The sequence below is a fragment of the Lithobates pipiens genome, unplaced genomic scaffold, assembly GCF_037356315.1.
Source record: "Lithobates pipiens isolate NorthernLeopardFrog02 unplaced genomic scaffold, aLitPip1_a1.2 Scaffold_28, whole genome shotgun sequence".
Lineage (NCBI taxonomy): Eukaryota > Metazoa > Chordata > Amphibia > Anura > Ranidae > Lithobates > Lithobates pipiens.
The window spans coordinates 184,761,095-184,774,915 of record NW_027507789.1 but is presented as its reverse complement, the minus strand read 5'-3'; the positions used below and the strand labels follow the sequence as shown (position 1 = coordinate 184,774,915).

At 44.2% G+C, this 13,821-nt stretch overlaps 1 protein-coding gene across 2 annotated transcripts in view; it reads right to left on the bottom strand.

Moving 5' to 3' along the window:
• LOC143935914 (integrin alpha-IIb-like) overlaps positions 1–12,089 on the bottom strand; it is a 96,553-nt gene extending 84,464 nt beyond the window's left edge. Inside the window, exons 1-4 of one of the 2 annotated variants that reach the window (XM_077460105.1) lie at positions 11,867–12,089; positions 5,409–5,539; positions 3,918–4,012; positions 1,955–2,126 (exon numbers count right to left, since the gene is read on the bottom strand). In XM_077460105.1, coding sequence (XP_077316231.1) covers positions 1,955–2,126; positions 3,918–4,012; positions 5,409–5,539; positions 11,867–12,006 — 538 coding nt within the window. In that variant the 5' untranslated portion in view covers positions 12,007–12,089. The remainder of the gene's footprint in view (positions 1–1,954; positions 2,127–3,917; positions 4,013–5,408; positions 5,540–11,866) is intronic. The other variant, XM_077460104.1, reaches the window with a different exon arrangement.
• Between the last annotated feature and the right edge of the window lie 1,732 nt (positions 12,090–13,821).

Genomic DNA, 13,821 nt, shown 5'->3' with positions numbered 1-13,821 from the left:
CAATGTTTGTTTTAGGTCCTGGTTACCCGCTCAGTAATAACATTACTATGCTGTACCTACAAGGGAGTTTGTGGGAAGTCTGAGCTCAACTGCTTTCAATTGTTGTAAAATAGAGGCATATTGTCCGAGCAGTTTGCAGAACAATATGGGTAGTATTAGCACAGTGATAAGTTCATTGGGTTTTTTTTTTTCAATATTTTTATTGTTTTTTACATAAACGAATAAGTACAGCAAGGCACTTCAGGAAGGATCATTGGAAACATACAATATTACATCCATGGTCACTGATGTGTACAGTAACAGGTAGCAAAATTTCCAAAGGTGGCTCAGCAGCTCTTAAACACCCATACAAAAAGCATCTGTAGACAATTAAGTTGAGTGTTGTAATAGATCATAATGGTTGTGCTATCTTCAAGGACAAAGGTTGAGGCCTGCCACCAGTAGTAGTTATGCCAATGAGCACAATGTTTTATGGAGATAGAAAGAATAAAAAAGGAGTAGATAAGTGAACATAGACAGAGCGGGGACAGGTTGGAAAGAGAGGAGGGGAGGCAGTCGGGGGTATCTGCATCATTGTTTTTTTTTTATGATGTTATAGTGTACAGGGGGAGTTTGCTGATATACCCGTGCGTAGCCATTCAACTACATTTTTTGTCAGAATTTGCAGGTCAAACTGATGGAAGATGATTTGCGATTGTTTGCTATGGTTTACTGCACTTTACATTGATTTGTTTTTATGCCCTTTTTGGCATGATTTATAAAGTGTGTACCATTGTCCTGTGGCCTGGAGTACTAGTAATCCAATGACATTTCATGGTAGGTACCATTGCCCAACCACCTGGAATATTAGTGGTCTAATGACTTCACATAGAGGGTACCATTTTCCTGCCACCTGGAATGCTAGTGATATAATGACATCACATGGAGGTTACAATTGCTCTGCCAGCTGGAATATTAGTGGTCTAATGACATCACATGGAAGGTACCATTGCCCTGCCACCTGAATTGCTAGTGATCAAATTACATTACATGGAAAGTAGCATTGCCCTGACACCTGGAATAATATTGATCTAATAACATCACATGATGGGTACCATTGCCCTGCCACCTGGAACACTAGTGCTCTAATGACATAGTTTCATAGTTAGTTAGGTTGAATAAAGACACCAGTCCATCCAGTCCAACCTGAGTGAGTGTCTACAATTTTTCCTATCCCTGTACATTGCACACTCATGTCGGTCCCTACCCTCAAGGAGCCCACAATCCAAGGTCCCCATTCATATACTAGGGCCAATTTTGGACAGAAGCCAATTAACCTACCTGCATGTCTTTGGAGTGTGGGAGGAAGCCCACACAGGCACAGGGAGAACATGCAAACTCCAGGCAGGTAGTGTCGTGGTTGGGATTCGAACCAGTGACCCTATTTACTGTTAGGTGAGAGTGCTAACCACTACACCACTGTGCTGACAACAAATTGAAGGTAAAATTGCCCTGCCACCTGGAACACTAGTGCTCTAATGACATCACATGGAAGGTACCATTGCCCTGCCACCTGGAATAATAGTGATCTAATGACATCACATGGAAAGTACCATTGCCTTGCCACCTGGAATACTAGTGATCTAAGTACATCGCATAGAGCATTCCGATTGCCATGCCACCAATAATGCTAGTCATCTGACATCACTTCCTGAATTAATAGTGATCTAATGACATCTCATGGAGTATACCATTGCCCCACCTTTTGGACTACTAGAGATTTAATGGAATTACACAGAGTGTACTTTTGGCTCACATCCTGAACTACTAGTGATCTAATAACATCACATGGAGTTTACCATGTTCCCATCTCCTGGACTACTGGTGATTTAATGACATCACATGAAATGTACCATTGACCCTTCCTCCTGGGCTAATAGTGATCTAAAGACACCACATGTAGTGACAAACAGACCTGAGTCCTCAAAGAAGTGATATCTTTCTGTCTTAGTGTCACGGCAAGGAGCAAATTCATGGAAGTTCTTCAGGTTGCCAGTGAAATAACAGGCCCCAGTGGGTGTTTTCCCTGATTCATCAGAATTATCATTGCGATTCACAAAGTTATAACGCTGGAATGGGGCACAGGCCTGGGGGTGATAACAAAGGTTAGGACATTAGTAGTCACAGAAAATAAGACACTGGTATTAGTTACAAAAAAGTTCAATTTCACTGAAATGTGGTATATATCAGTTCATGTTATGGTTGAGTACCTTGGACCTACAATTATAAAAACACTTCAGCTGTATTGTAAGATACCTTCTCCCACTATAATTTAAAAAAAAAACTATGCTTCATATTTATTGATATAAATTGAATTGTATGTAGCCAGGTTTGCTAGTGGTTACAAACATTTTCCCTGTTTGGAAGCTTTGCTCCTTACCTGTGACACAAGGGGGGTTTAGATGAATTAACTGCAATGCTGAGTTATAATGAACATTTTGGGAAAAACCTTTAACGATACTCGGCTTTGGAGTTTCTACAACCTTGGGTGTAGCTATTCTGAGTAAGCCGATATGTATGGAAGACTGTATGTAGCCATAGAGAGAGCTGGAGGAAAGCCCTGCCCATCACCCTGGATCACAGAGAGGAAGAGGAAACGGAGCTGCTGTGGATTTTGGGAAGCACAGAGCCTGCTGGGAGCAACTATGACTTGTGGGGAATGTGGTCCCCAATGAGATAAAGCCTGCATTACAGATTGGCTCTGGGATTACAGCTCTATGGGGAAAAAATGGAAGGACAATTCCGGAACTCAGGAGTTGCATAGATGATATGGTGGAAAAAACACATTGTGTAAAAGGCTGGTGTTGGGTCATGGTGGAGATGCAGAAAGGCTGAGAAGTGGACATCTCCTGGTTTGTGGGAACGCCACTATTGAGCCTGGTGTCACCGCCTGATCGTAAGGAGGTCATCACTTCACCTGACACCGCTGAGCCTCAGAGAGAGTAGGAAGAGCCAAGTCAACATTCTAGGAGCCAGTGAGAGGTCTCTGGTCATACCCTCTCACACCTTACTTATAGGAACAGTATTGCCTTCTGGGACACAGCTCTGGGACCTATTTATCCTGGTGACCATTATAATGGAAAGTGAAAGAAAATCCCACATTTTGCGTAATCATCAGAACAAGAATAGAGGGGAAATCTTCTAATGGGGACTCTAGCTGATGGTAACGCTGGTGATTACCAGGGATTCCCATACATTGGTGGGATTTTCTCTCACTTTGTTATAGTTATAGACACTAAGGGAAATCCTGCTAATGCAGCACAGATGGCAAACAAATGTGACAGGGATTATATCCTTCCCTTACTCTATCCAGAAAAACAAAGGCTTTGCCAGCTCCACTTTAATTAACAAAAGATCCAGTTAGCACAATGGCTAAATTGTACCCCTACTATGCACCTAGGGGTCTTTGCCTCAACTCCAACAAAGCGTTTTATTTGTATCAACAATGTATGTATTTTCTGTGTTTGTGCGTTGTCCTTTGGTTGGTAGAATGATTGGTTTCTGACCAAAATGGTTCTTGGGAGCTTCTGTTAAACATCTATGTTCTCTGTAAAACACAGTTGAATACATTGTTGCCATCTAAATATGAAAATTTTTAAATAGCTGGCTGATTAGGGTGATGATGGTCATGTCTAGTTAGCAGCAAAACCCCTGCCCATCTCTGGGGAAACTAACCAGCTTCAGTGTTTTTGTGTTTGGTCTATTACTATTGCTTCCCATGAGAGTAAACCGGTGTCTGGATAATTCTGTAGGACAAGGTAATCCCAGCATCTATGTTAATGGAACAACTGTTTGTATGAGCGACAGTTTGCCGAATGAAACGTCCACTTGCCATTCAAAGTCTTTGACCAGCTCAATAGACTTAAAATAACACCTACCACAATGCTGGTGTTCCAAGCTCTAACAGTTGCTCCAAGCCATTGATCAGACCTATCAATGCTCATTTTGCCATCTTCAGTTTCTGCCTGGTCACCTATACAAGAAAACACTTGATAGACTATTATTGATTTCAGTCTTGTAATCCATGGTTTTATATATCAAAACTGAGTGAAAAGAAAAGTAGTCAATGAGATGCTTGTAGTAATTTGCTAATCCATATTAGTGACAAGACAGGCTGTCATTGACAGCTAGAATCTAGTCTTCCAAACTTGCTTTATGAATTAAACCTCTCACATTTTTATTCATGTAGTTACCACCTTTAAACCTTTTAAACATTTTCCAAATTTCCCCAGTATTTTGTATGCTTTTGTAGCTGCTGCCCTGACATTGAGTAGCGCACGTAGGTAGATGAGGTCTACTTTCTCCACTGTAGGTATCACTGGTCTGCAGTGGCATTGCATTTGGAGAGGAAGTCAAGAGGAACATGGTTCCTCTATTATTTCCTTGATCACTGGGGAAGCTATCCGATTGGATGCTGCCACCCCATGTGATGTTGATGGCCATCTTGGGTGAGGCAGAGCCTATTTATGGCCCTGGCCTCCAAGCTTCACGTGCATTCACGAGTGGGTATCATCGTGATAGGTACCTTGTACGTCAGGGACAGTACTAGTAGCAGGAAAGGTTCCTGATGAGCAACTTCTCTGGACATCTTCCCATTTGGGCACGATATGGCCAGGCCACATTCTGCGCTTCTTAACAGGCGCTATTTCGGATGAAAACTGCCCTCTATACCCTGTTGGGATTTGTGAGTGACCCCAGTTGGGTTGTCTTCCAACTGGGTTTATTGTGAACTGTTTTGCCTTATTTCAATAAGAGTTCTTCAAATTGCACTTGGACTATGTGTGTTATTGTCGCAGAAAACACGCTGCACCCATCTACACACAGCCTACTGTTCCACATTAAACTCAGCGCCAGTGCCTGTGTGCACATTTGTATTCAAACTATGAAAATGGCAATTTTTATATCAAGATATGCCGTTTAGACATATATAGCTAAACAGAAGGAGGAACACATAGAGGAGTTAAATAATACTAATACATTCTGGAATCTGCAGTTTCGCTCTGCTGTGGCTATTACAAGGGTGTCCCTCAATTTGCTTGACAATTTACAGCATCCATCAGGGCTGCATGACACCCTCATTTGACTTTGTAATAGCTGCAGAAGGTAGGTGTAAATGAAAATTGTTGTCAGGGGATCTCAGAACTGGGCAGAGCCATGTTAATAGCATCATGGGCCCTTAGGCAACATAATGCAATGGGTACCCTACCAGGGAAAGGGTGACATCTCCCTGGTAGTGGCTTTTGCATCAGCAAAACGTGGATGTGGCTAAATTATTCTAAATAATTCCACTGGGGTGTATTCAAGAAATAGAATAGGTTAGTATGTGATTCAGGTTGCCAGCAAACATATCTGAAATATTGGGTTGTCACCTGTTTGATCAAAGGGTATCATGGAGCAATTTGTGGCCTCTAACCCCCATGGACACAGGAATACGCCTCCAGTATTACGGACATCCTCTTCTGATGAGTTCAATCTGGGAGCCCCAACAATAATGTTCATCCTAAAATAAAAATGACCAGGGTATATAATCCATGCTGTGCAGTATAATTATACAATGGACTATATAGATACAAGTTAACCTCTTGCCCACCGGAGGTTCTACCCCCTTCATGACCAGGACATTTTGTGCTATTCAGCACTGTACTACGTTAACTGACAATTGCTCGGTCATGCAACACTGTACACAAATGAAATTTCTATCCTTTATTTCACACAAACAGAACGTTCTTTTGGTGGTATTTGATCACCACAAGGTTTTTAATTTTTTATTATATAAATGAAAACCGAAAATTTGGAAAAAAACCTGATATTTTCTACTTTCGGTTATAAAAATTATCCAATAAAATCTAATTTCTTCATAAATTTAGGCCAAAATATACACTATATTGTCAAAAGTATTGAGATACCTGCCTTTACATGCAGATGAACTTTTATGGCATCCCAGTCTTAGTCCGTAGGGTTCAATATTGAGTTGGCCCACCCTTTGCAGCTATAACAGCTTCAACTATTCTAGGAAGTCTGTCCACAAGGTTTAGGAGGGTGTCTATGGGAATGTTTGACCGTTCTTCCAGAAGCTCCTTTGTGAGGTCAGGCACTGATGTTGGATGAGAAGGCCTGGCTTGCAGTCTCCGCTCTAATTCATCCCAAAGGTGTTCTATTGGGTTGAGGTCAGGGCTCTGTGCAGGCCAGTCAAGTTCCTCCACTCCAAACTCACTCATTCATGTCTTTATGGACCTTGCTTTGAGCACTGGTGTGCAGTCATGTTGGAACAGGAAGGGGCCATACCCAACAAGTTGGGAGCATGAAATTGTCCAAAATGTCTTGGACATTTCTGTCTTGGAGTTCCCTTCACTAGAACTAAGGGGCCAAGCCCAGCCCCTGAAAAACATCCCAACACCATAATCCCCCCTCCGCCAAATTATTTGGACTAGTGCACAAAGCAGAGTCCATAAAGACATGGATGAGCGGGCTTGGAGTGGAGGAACTTGACTGGCCTGCACAATGACCTCAACCCGACAGAACACCTTTGGAATGAATTAAGGTGGAGATTGTGAGCCAGGCCTCCTTGTCCACATTAGTATGAAAAAACACGAGGAGGAGGGACAAGAGAGTCCCAAGAAAGCAAAATAAAAGGGAATGGTCAACAACGGCTTATGATACAAAAATACAAAAAAGGCGTTATTAAAAAGTAGGGGGGAGGGTTAATGCATACACAACAGCCTTCCCAGAGGAATTGTGACAGCCTTCCCAGAAGAATTGAAGCTATTTAGCCGCAAAGGGTGGACCAACTCAGTATTGAACCCTACAGACTAATGCCCTGTATACACAGTCGGACTTTCCGACGGAAAATGTACGATCGGACTGTGTTGTTGGAAATTCTGATCGTGTGTGGGCTCCATCGACTTTTTCCGTCTGAATTTCCGACACACAAAGTTTGAGATTTGGATCTAAAATTTTCCGACAACAAAATCTGATTGTTTAAATTCCGATCGAGTGTATACAATTCCGATGCACAAAGTGCATGCTCAGAATAAATTACGAGATGAAAGCTATTGGCTACTGGCCTCTTTATAGTCCTGTGGTACGTGGTTTACGTCACCTCGTTCTGAACGATCAGATTTTCCAACAACTTTGTGCGATCGCGTTTATGCAAGACTAGTTTGGGGCAAAATCAGTCAGAAAAAAATCAGACGGATTTTGTCGTCGGAATATCCGACCGCGTGTACAGGACATAAGACTGGGATGCCATTAAAGTTCATGTATTAATAGCAGACTATCAGTAGCAAGTACCTGTTAGGTGGAATGGCTTCTAGCAGCGAAGGAGAATCTGCCCGATTCGAGCGTCAAAAAACGGTCCAGAACTTGTTTGAGCTTCAGGCGTTCGGCTTCAGCGACTTGGAGTGGAGATGTGAACCATCTCCATAGAGAATAATAGATTTTTTTCCCCTCCAGCGTTTTGTAGCTTCAGGCTTCAAGCTACAAAACGCTCAGGTGTGAATGGGGCCTAAAAGCAACTCCTTAATCTCTAAAAATGCTAAAATCTAACACTTGGTTGCCAGGCTCCAGCAGGCACCAATAAGTATTTTCTGTTTGCTGCACTTTAGAGTGCCCTTACAGCAAATGTAGGAGGGACACGCCACCCTCCTCTTCATAATCCCAGGATTAGGCCTCTGATACCTTGGCATTGCATTGTGGGAAGATCCTGGTTTGCTCCAGTCTCGGGCTAGTGTTTTGAGCAGCCATTCTCAACCAGGGTTCCTCCAGAGATGGCTAGGGGTTGATTTACCTCTTGTTTGATGGTACCTACATACTTCTGAGCCAATGCCACTTGTAGGACACCAATGATTTTTATAGCTTTCTGTAAGAGGGCCATTCTTACCACCACTGTAAAAAATGGCATTCTTCTCACTGACCACCAAAGTAAGGGGCATTGTTCCCACTGACCCCCAATGAATGGTTTTATCAGGCGTTCCCCAAGACCTGAAGATTAGTTTAAGGGTTCCCCTGGGGTAAAAAGGTTGAGAAACGCTGGTTTTGAGGGACATAAAAAAGACATTAAAGTGTATTGTAAGGGAACAACTTTTATTTCTAGTTTTTTGAGTGGGGAAGGGTAATGCCACGTATACACGATCGGAATTCTGGCCAGAAAAAGACCAATGAGAGCTTTTCATCGGAAAATGCGACCCAGTGTATGCTCCATGGGAGCATGTTCTCAATTTTCCCGATGGAAAAACTTTCTATAGGAAATTCCGATCGTGTGTATGCAATTCCGACACACCAAAAATCACTCATGCTCAGATTCAACTACGAGATGGAAGCTATTGGCTACTGACTATTGAACTTCCTTTTTCTAGTCCTGTCGTACGTGTTGTACGTCACCGCGTTCTAAACGATCAGAATTTGGTGTGACCGTGTGTAGGCAAGACAGCTTGAGCTGAATTCCGTCGGGAAAACCATCAGAGCTTTTTCTGACGAGAATTCCGATGTTGTGTTCGTGGCATTAGACTTTTTGTAAAAATTTTATTGGTGTTTGTGTTTCTATTTGGGATAAAAACCCTCTCTATTTGTACTGTGTACTGTGACACACCTTTTGATATAAAGTGTCCTTCTTTTATATTTTAGAAAGTTGGAAGGTATGAATCATGGTTGAGGTATCTTGAGAGGAGTACTGAGGTAGGGGGCTGTGATGTTTTTAGGAAGCTAAACACAGCAACCTTCTAGCATCTTCCATCACCCATGATCTACCTACATTGCATAGTATACATTCTAATGCACACACTACTGCAATGCACCGCAACACCTTTGGAATGTCACCCAAATGCACTAAACCAGCAGCATGTGACAACACACAGCAATGCATTACTACTCATTGTGTGCAGAACACATTAACATGCGATATATCTATGGTTAACATGCTGTATCAGACCACACAAGTAAGAATTGGGCAGTTAGTGATGATGGGGGTTGTCCTGAATTCTAAGGAGGAGGGGTATCAGTGATGAAGGGGGTTGACCTGACCAGGTTATATGTGGCAGTTGCAGTGCTGTATTTTAGTCTAGGCCAACAAAGCCCAGGCCTAGGGTGGCACTTGCCGGGGGGCGGCGCCACCCCCAGCCTGATCGCACATTTATCCAGCACAGCAGAACATGGTGACAGGCAGCAGGGCCGGGACTACGGGATGTGGAAGGGGCAGAAGCTCTGGGCATAACAACTGGAAGAATAGGTGGATGCAGACCGGGTTCAGTGTGCAGGCAGCCCCAGGGTTAAAGTCTCCCAGCTGAAGATACATGACACAGAAAGCAGAGCTGTAGTGGGGTGTCGAGTGCGCTCCTGCACCCCACACCAGTCTAAACTACTTTGCATTCTCTGTCAGCAGAGTGAGATCCCACCTGACAGGTGACGTCTAGTCCCGGCCTCTGAGGTGACGTCATCCAAATGGCAGAAGAAGGGAGCTTGGCGCAGATAAACTGAAGTAAGTATAATCAGTAGTAGTAAACTTTGCAGCAGAGGGTGGGCACTCAGTTTAATGGGGGGGGGGGGGAGTTCTGCAATGAGGGGAGAATGAGGGGTAGTGGCATACCCAGGGAGTGCAGGGGGGGTGGCTCACACTAGGTACTACAGCTCATAGGTTGCCAATGCAGATAAAGTCTTGTGACACACACTGTTGTTAGCTTGTCTGGTTACTCACAGTGGTGCCAGCACCTCACAGGGTACAATTGTTAAATCACTCCGCTCCTCCTGCCCACCCCATAGAAAAGCATTCTTATGCCGCATACGCACGACCGGACTTTCCGGCAGAAAAGGTCCAACAGTCTTCCCGAATTTTGGCATAGTTCCGACGGACTTCTGATCAAACAGACATGCCCACACACGAACGGACTAAGTCAGTTCGAAAGTCCGTTCATTTTGAACGTGATGACGTAAGATGGGACTGAAAAAGGAAGTTCAATAGCCAGTAGCCAATAGCTTCCCTTGCGTCGTATTTGGTCTGTCGGACCAGCATACAGACAAACGGTTTTCCCGATAGAGATTGAGTCAGATTTGAAACATGTTCTATTTCTAGGTCCATCGGATTTTTTTGAATGAAAACCGATCGGATTAGCACACACGATATCAGAATGTCCGACGGACTGATCCAGTCGGACCTAGTCTGCCGGAAAGTCCGGTCGTTTGTATGCGGCATTAGTGACACTGCAATTACTGTTGCTTAGCTACACTGCAACAGTATTTGCAGTGTCACTAAGAAAACCTTTCTATGGGGTGGGCAGGAGGAGCGGAGTGATTTAGCAATTGTACCCTGTGAGGTCACACTCCTCCAGCATAGGTCCTGCCCACATTGCATCATGCTACCATACGCATTCTCTGGCAGAAAGTGGGGCACCTCAGCCACAGCATGAATTTAAAGGGGAGAACCTGCCTGAAACTGTAAGACCTATATTAAAGTGGAAGTTTAGTTCTGAGTTTTAAAATGTGCGGACAGGCAGGGATTTTAACGCAGAACAGACATCTTTCGTCCCTTCTGCATTAAAGTTACTTACCTGCTTGTCTGTTGCTGTGCAGTGCGCCATGCACACCCTCTGCGGAGCCCGCTCTGCTCTATGGGTGGTCAGATGTAAACAAACTCTGCTGTCCATTTACACTTGACTGCGATCTGATCCGATCCGCCCAGGCGGTTTGTTTTTAGGGGACCGGAGTAGATTGGAGATTGCACCTGCTGCTCCATAGAGGAGAAATTCCTCAATTTCAAATTGGACTGCTCATATGAAAGGAAGTAGTGTGACAAATCTAGATGGGGGGCGTCTGTCCAATCTTAGTCTTGCCTAGGGCAGCACAAAACCAAAATACACCACTGGGCAGAGGTATTAGTGATGACAGGGGTTGTCCTGAGTTAAAGGGGGTTAGTGATAGAGAGGGTTGACAAGGGTTGTACCATCTTATTAGGGAGTTTGTTCCTCCTGGATATGGGGGGGGGGGGGGTTAGTGATGACTAGGGTTTTAAAGGGCAATGTTAGTGATGGAGGGAGTAGTTACAAGGGGGTGTTAATGATGGAGGGGGTTGCTCTGACCTGGTTATAAGTGGCGGAGGTATTAGTGGTGATGGAGGTTGTCCCAAGTTAAGAGGGGTTATGTGTTAGTGACAGAAGGGGGTGACAAGGGTTGTACCAGGTTATAGGGGGGTTTGCTCCCGGATAAGGAATGGGTTAGTGATGACTAGGATTTTAAGGGGCAATGTTAGTGATGGAGGGAGAAGTCTCGAGTTACAAGGGGGTGTTAGTGATGGAGGAGTTGTCCTGACCAGGTTGTAAGCGATGGAGGTATTAGCGATGATGGGGGTTGTCTCGAGTTAAAAGGGGTTATGTGTCAGTGATAGGGGGGTTGACAAAGGTTGTACCAGATTATGGGGGGTTATGTTAGTGATGATAAGGGTTGATCCTGGATATGAAGGGGGTTAGTGATGACGGGCACTGACAGGGAATGACCAGGGTTTTAAAGGGCAATGTTAGTGATGGAGGGAGTAGTCCACAGTTACGAGAGGGTGTTAGTGATGGAGGGGGTTGAGAGCGATTGTCCAGGGTTATAAGGGGGATGTTAGCAATGATGGGAGTAGTCCTTCTGATGCAGTCTTAGTAACTAAAACATGAATGAAAAACCTAATATGTCAGGTAAAGCTAATTGAAACGACCTTGGTAGCTGGGTGGGCCTTATATCGCTCAATGGCAGATTATCGTTTGCCTGAAATATCTATGATGGATGGAATGACTGCTAAAGGGAAGCCATCACTCTCTACTATAAAGCATGTTGAGCGATTCTCATTTGATATACATACCGTTTATCTGCAGTTTGGTAGAAGTCAATGGAAAATCCAAAGTAGCTTCCTTTAGGTCCATAAAAGATCTGTGGGTTGTGTATATCCAGATTTAGGGCATGAGTATAGAAAAGCACCAGAGGTAGCAGAAAGAGCAGCATGGTGTTCAGTTCCGTTACAACAGTGAGTTGCTCAGAGCTCTCCTTCACACTCAGAGCTCTCCTCCTCCTATAATCTAAACATATATATCAGCACATATCTTCTCTACAGCTCCCACCTCTATGCTACTTCTCAGTAACTTCCCTTAACACCACCGTACCGTACCGTGCTATATCGTCCCATCACTGATTTTATCACATGCTCTTTCTCATGTTTATTTTTGCACTATTTCCTCTACTATCAGCAATTTCTTTACCATGCCATATGCCAATTTATCCCCTAGAGACCATTACCTTTTGACCCTTGAAGTTTGTACAACTAGCAAGTTGTCTTTTAATGCAATCGTGATTTCCTTAAAGAGACCCTGTAAACAGACCATTTCAGCAACCATCTTTCTATATGTAGCACACTACATGGGTGCTGCTGGCTGTGTTCATACCTTTCTGTTAACTGCTTCCGTTCTTCCACCCCTGCACGAATTTCACAAACAGCAGACAGTCCATTGAACTTTGAAAATTTTTATTTCTTGCTTAGAGAATGTTACATTGCTGTTAGAGGATATGAGTTGCCTCTAAACTCTGGTTCCCATTTCTGTCCCCATATCCTTTCCTATAGTGAACTGACCAATGCCCCTCTGAAAGACATTGTGGTATGGGGATACTGGAAGCCCCAGGCCTCATCTGCCTATTCTGACTCCTGCAATCCCCCCGGCGTCAGTTCAGGAAAGTCCTTGAAGGATAAGCACTGCTGGGTTGCACTCCCTTTGCTCTCTCCCATCAACAGTCCATGATGGCCACGAAAGTCGATCCCAATTTACTCCGTCCTTTTTGTAGCTACTTCCCGCTCCGCATGGTCAGATACATCCTAAGCTGTGATGCCTGGTCCACTCCTGCAGAGTACATTGTGGTGGTTGTAATGACTATCCGGCACTGAGGTCTCTGATCCCTCAGGCCTTCAAGCCCCTTCCTGCTATCCAGCGCTGGGGTCTCTGAACCCCCAGGCCTTCAAGCCCGCTCCTTCTTGCTTACATTTCTGCTCCTTCTCTCCTCCCCCAGAGCATGTGACCCCCAGCTTATATGCGAGTCCTGCCCCTGCCAATACAATTTAATGATTGGTCCAGAGCTCTCCATACAAGCTGCCTGCACCCCAGTCCGCCTTCCTTCCAGAACATTTCCAATGGAAGGTAAGGGAGATCTTTCAGGGTCAGAATGCAGGTGGCCACACCCTCCCCTCTCTACCCTCCTCCCGTCCAAACCAAACAACCAGGCCTAAAAGTGCAAGGCCCTGGTTAAATTTACCTAACACTTACTCTAAACCTATTTAGCACCCACCTAAGTGTGGTGGGCAGTACATATAAGATTATATGTGCATTTAGTGTATTTTTATGTATGCTGTTTATTAGTGTAGGCATTCAAAAGCCCTGAGACTTCTGCTGGGGGCCACTATCTTTGATGAGGTGTCAGTAAGCCAAGCTGATTCAGAGTAAGAGACACTATAATGTTCCCCTTTAAGAAGGGGGACAGGGGATGATGAGAGGGGAGGGGAAGATAAAAAAAGGAAGAAAAGAATTGCAGTTGCAGAAAGCTTCAAAGAAAGGAAGCTGGAGAAGGGATGGCAGAAAGAAGGAAGAGAAGTAGGAAAGGGAAAAAGAAAGAAAGGGACTGAAGTGAAAGAAAGGGTCAAAGAAAGGATGCAAGGGAAGGGATGATGGGTGGAAGGAAGGAAGGAACAAAAGAAGGGAAGGTGGAAGGAAAGGAGTAAAGGAAGGTAGGGGAAGAGGCAAGGAAGGGAAGGAGGAAGAACAGCAGGAAGAAAAC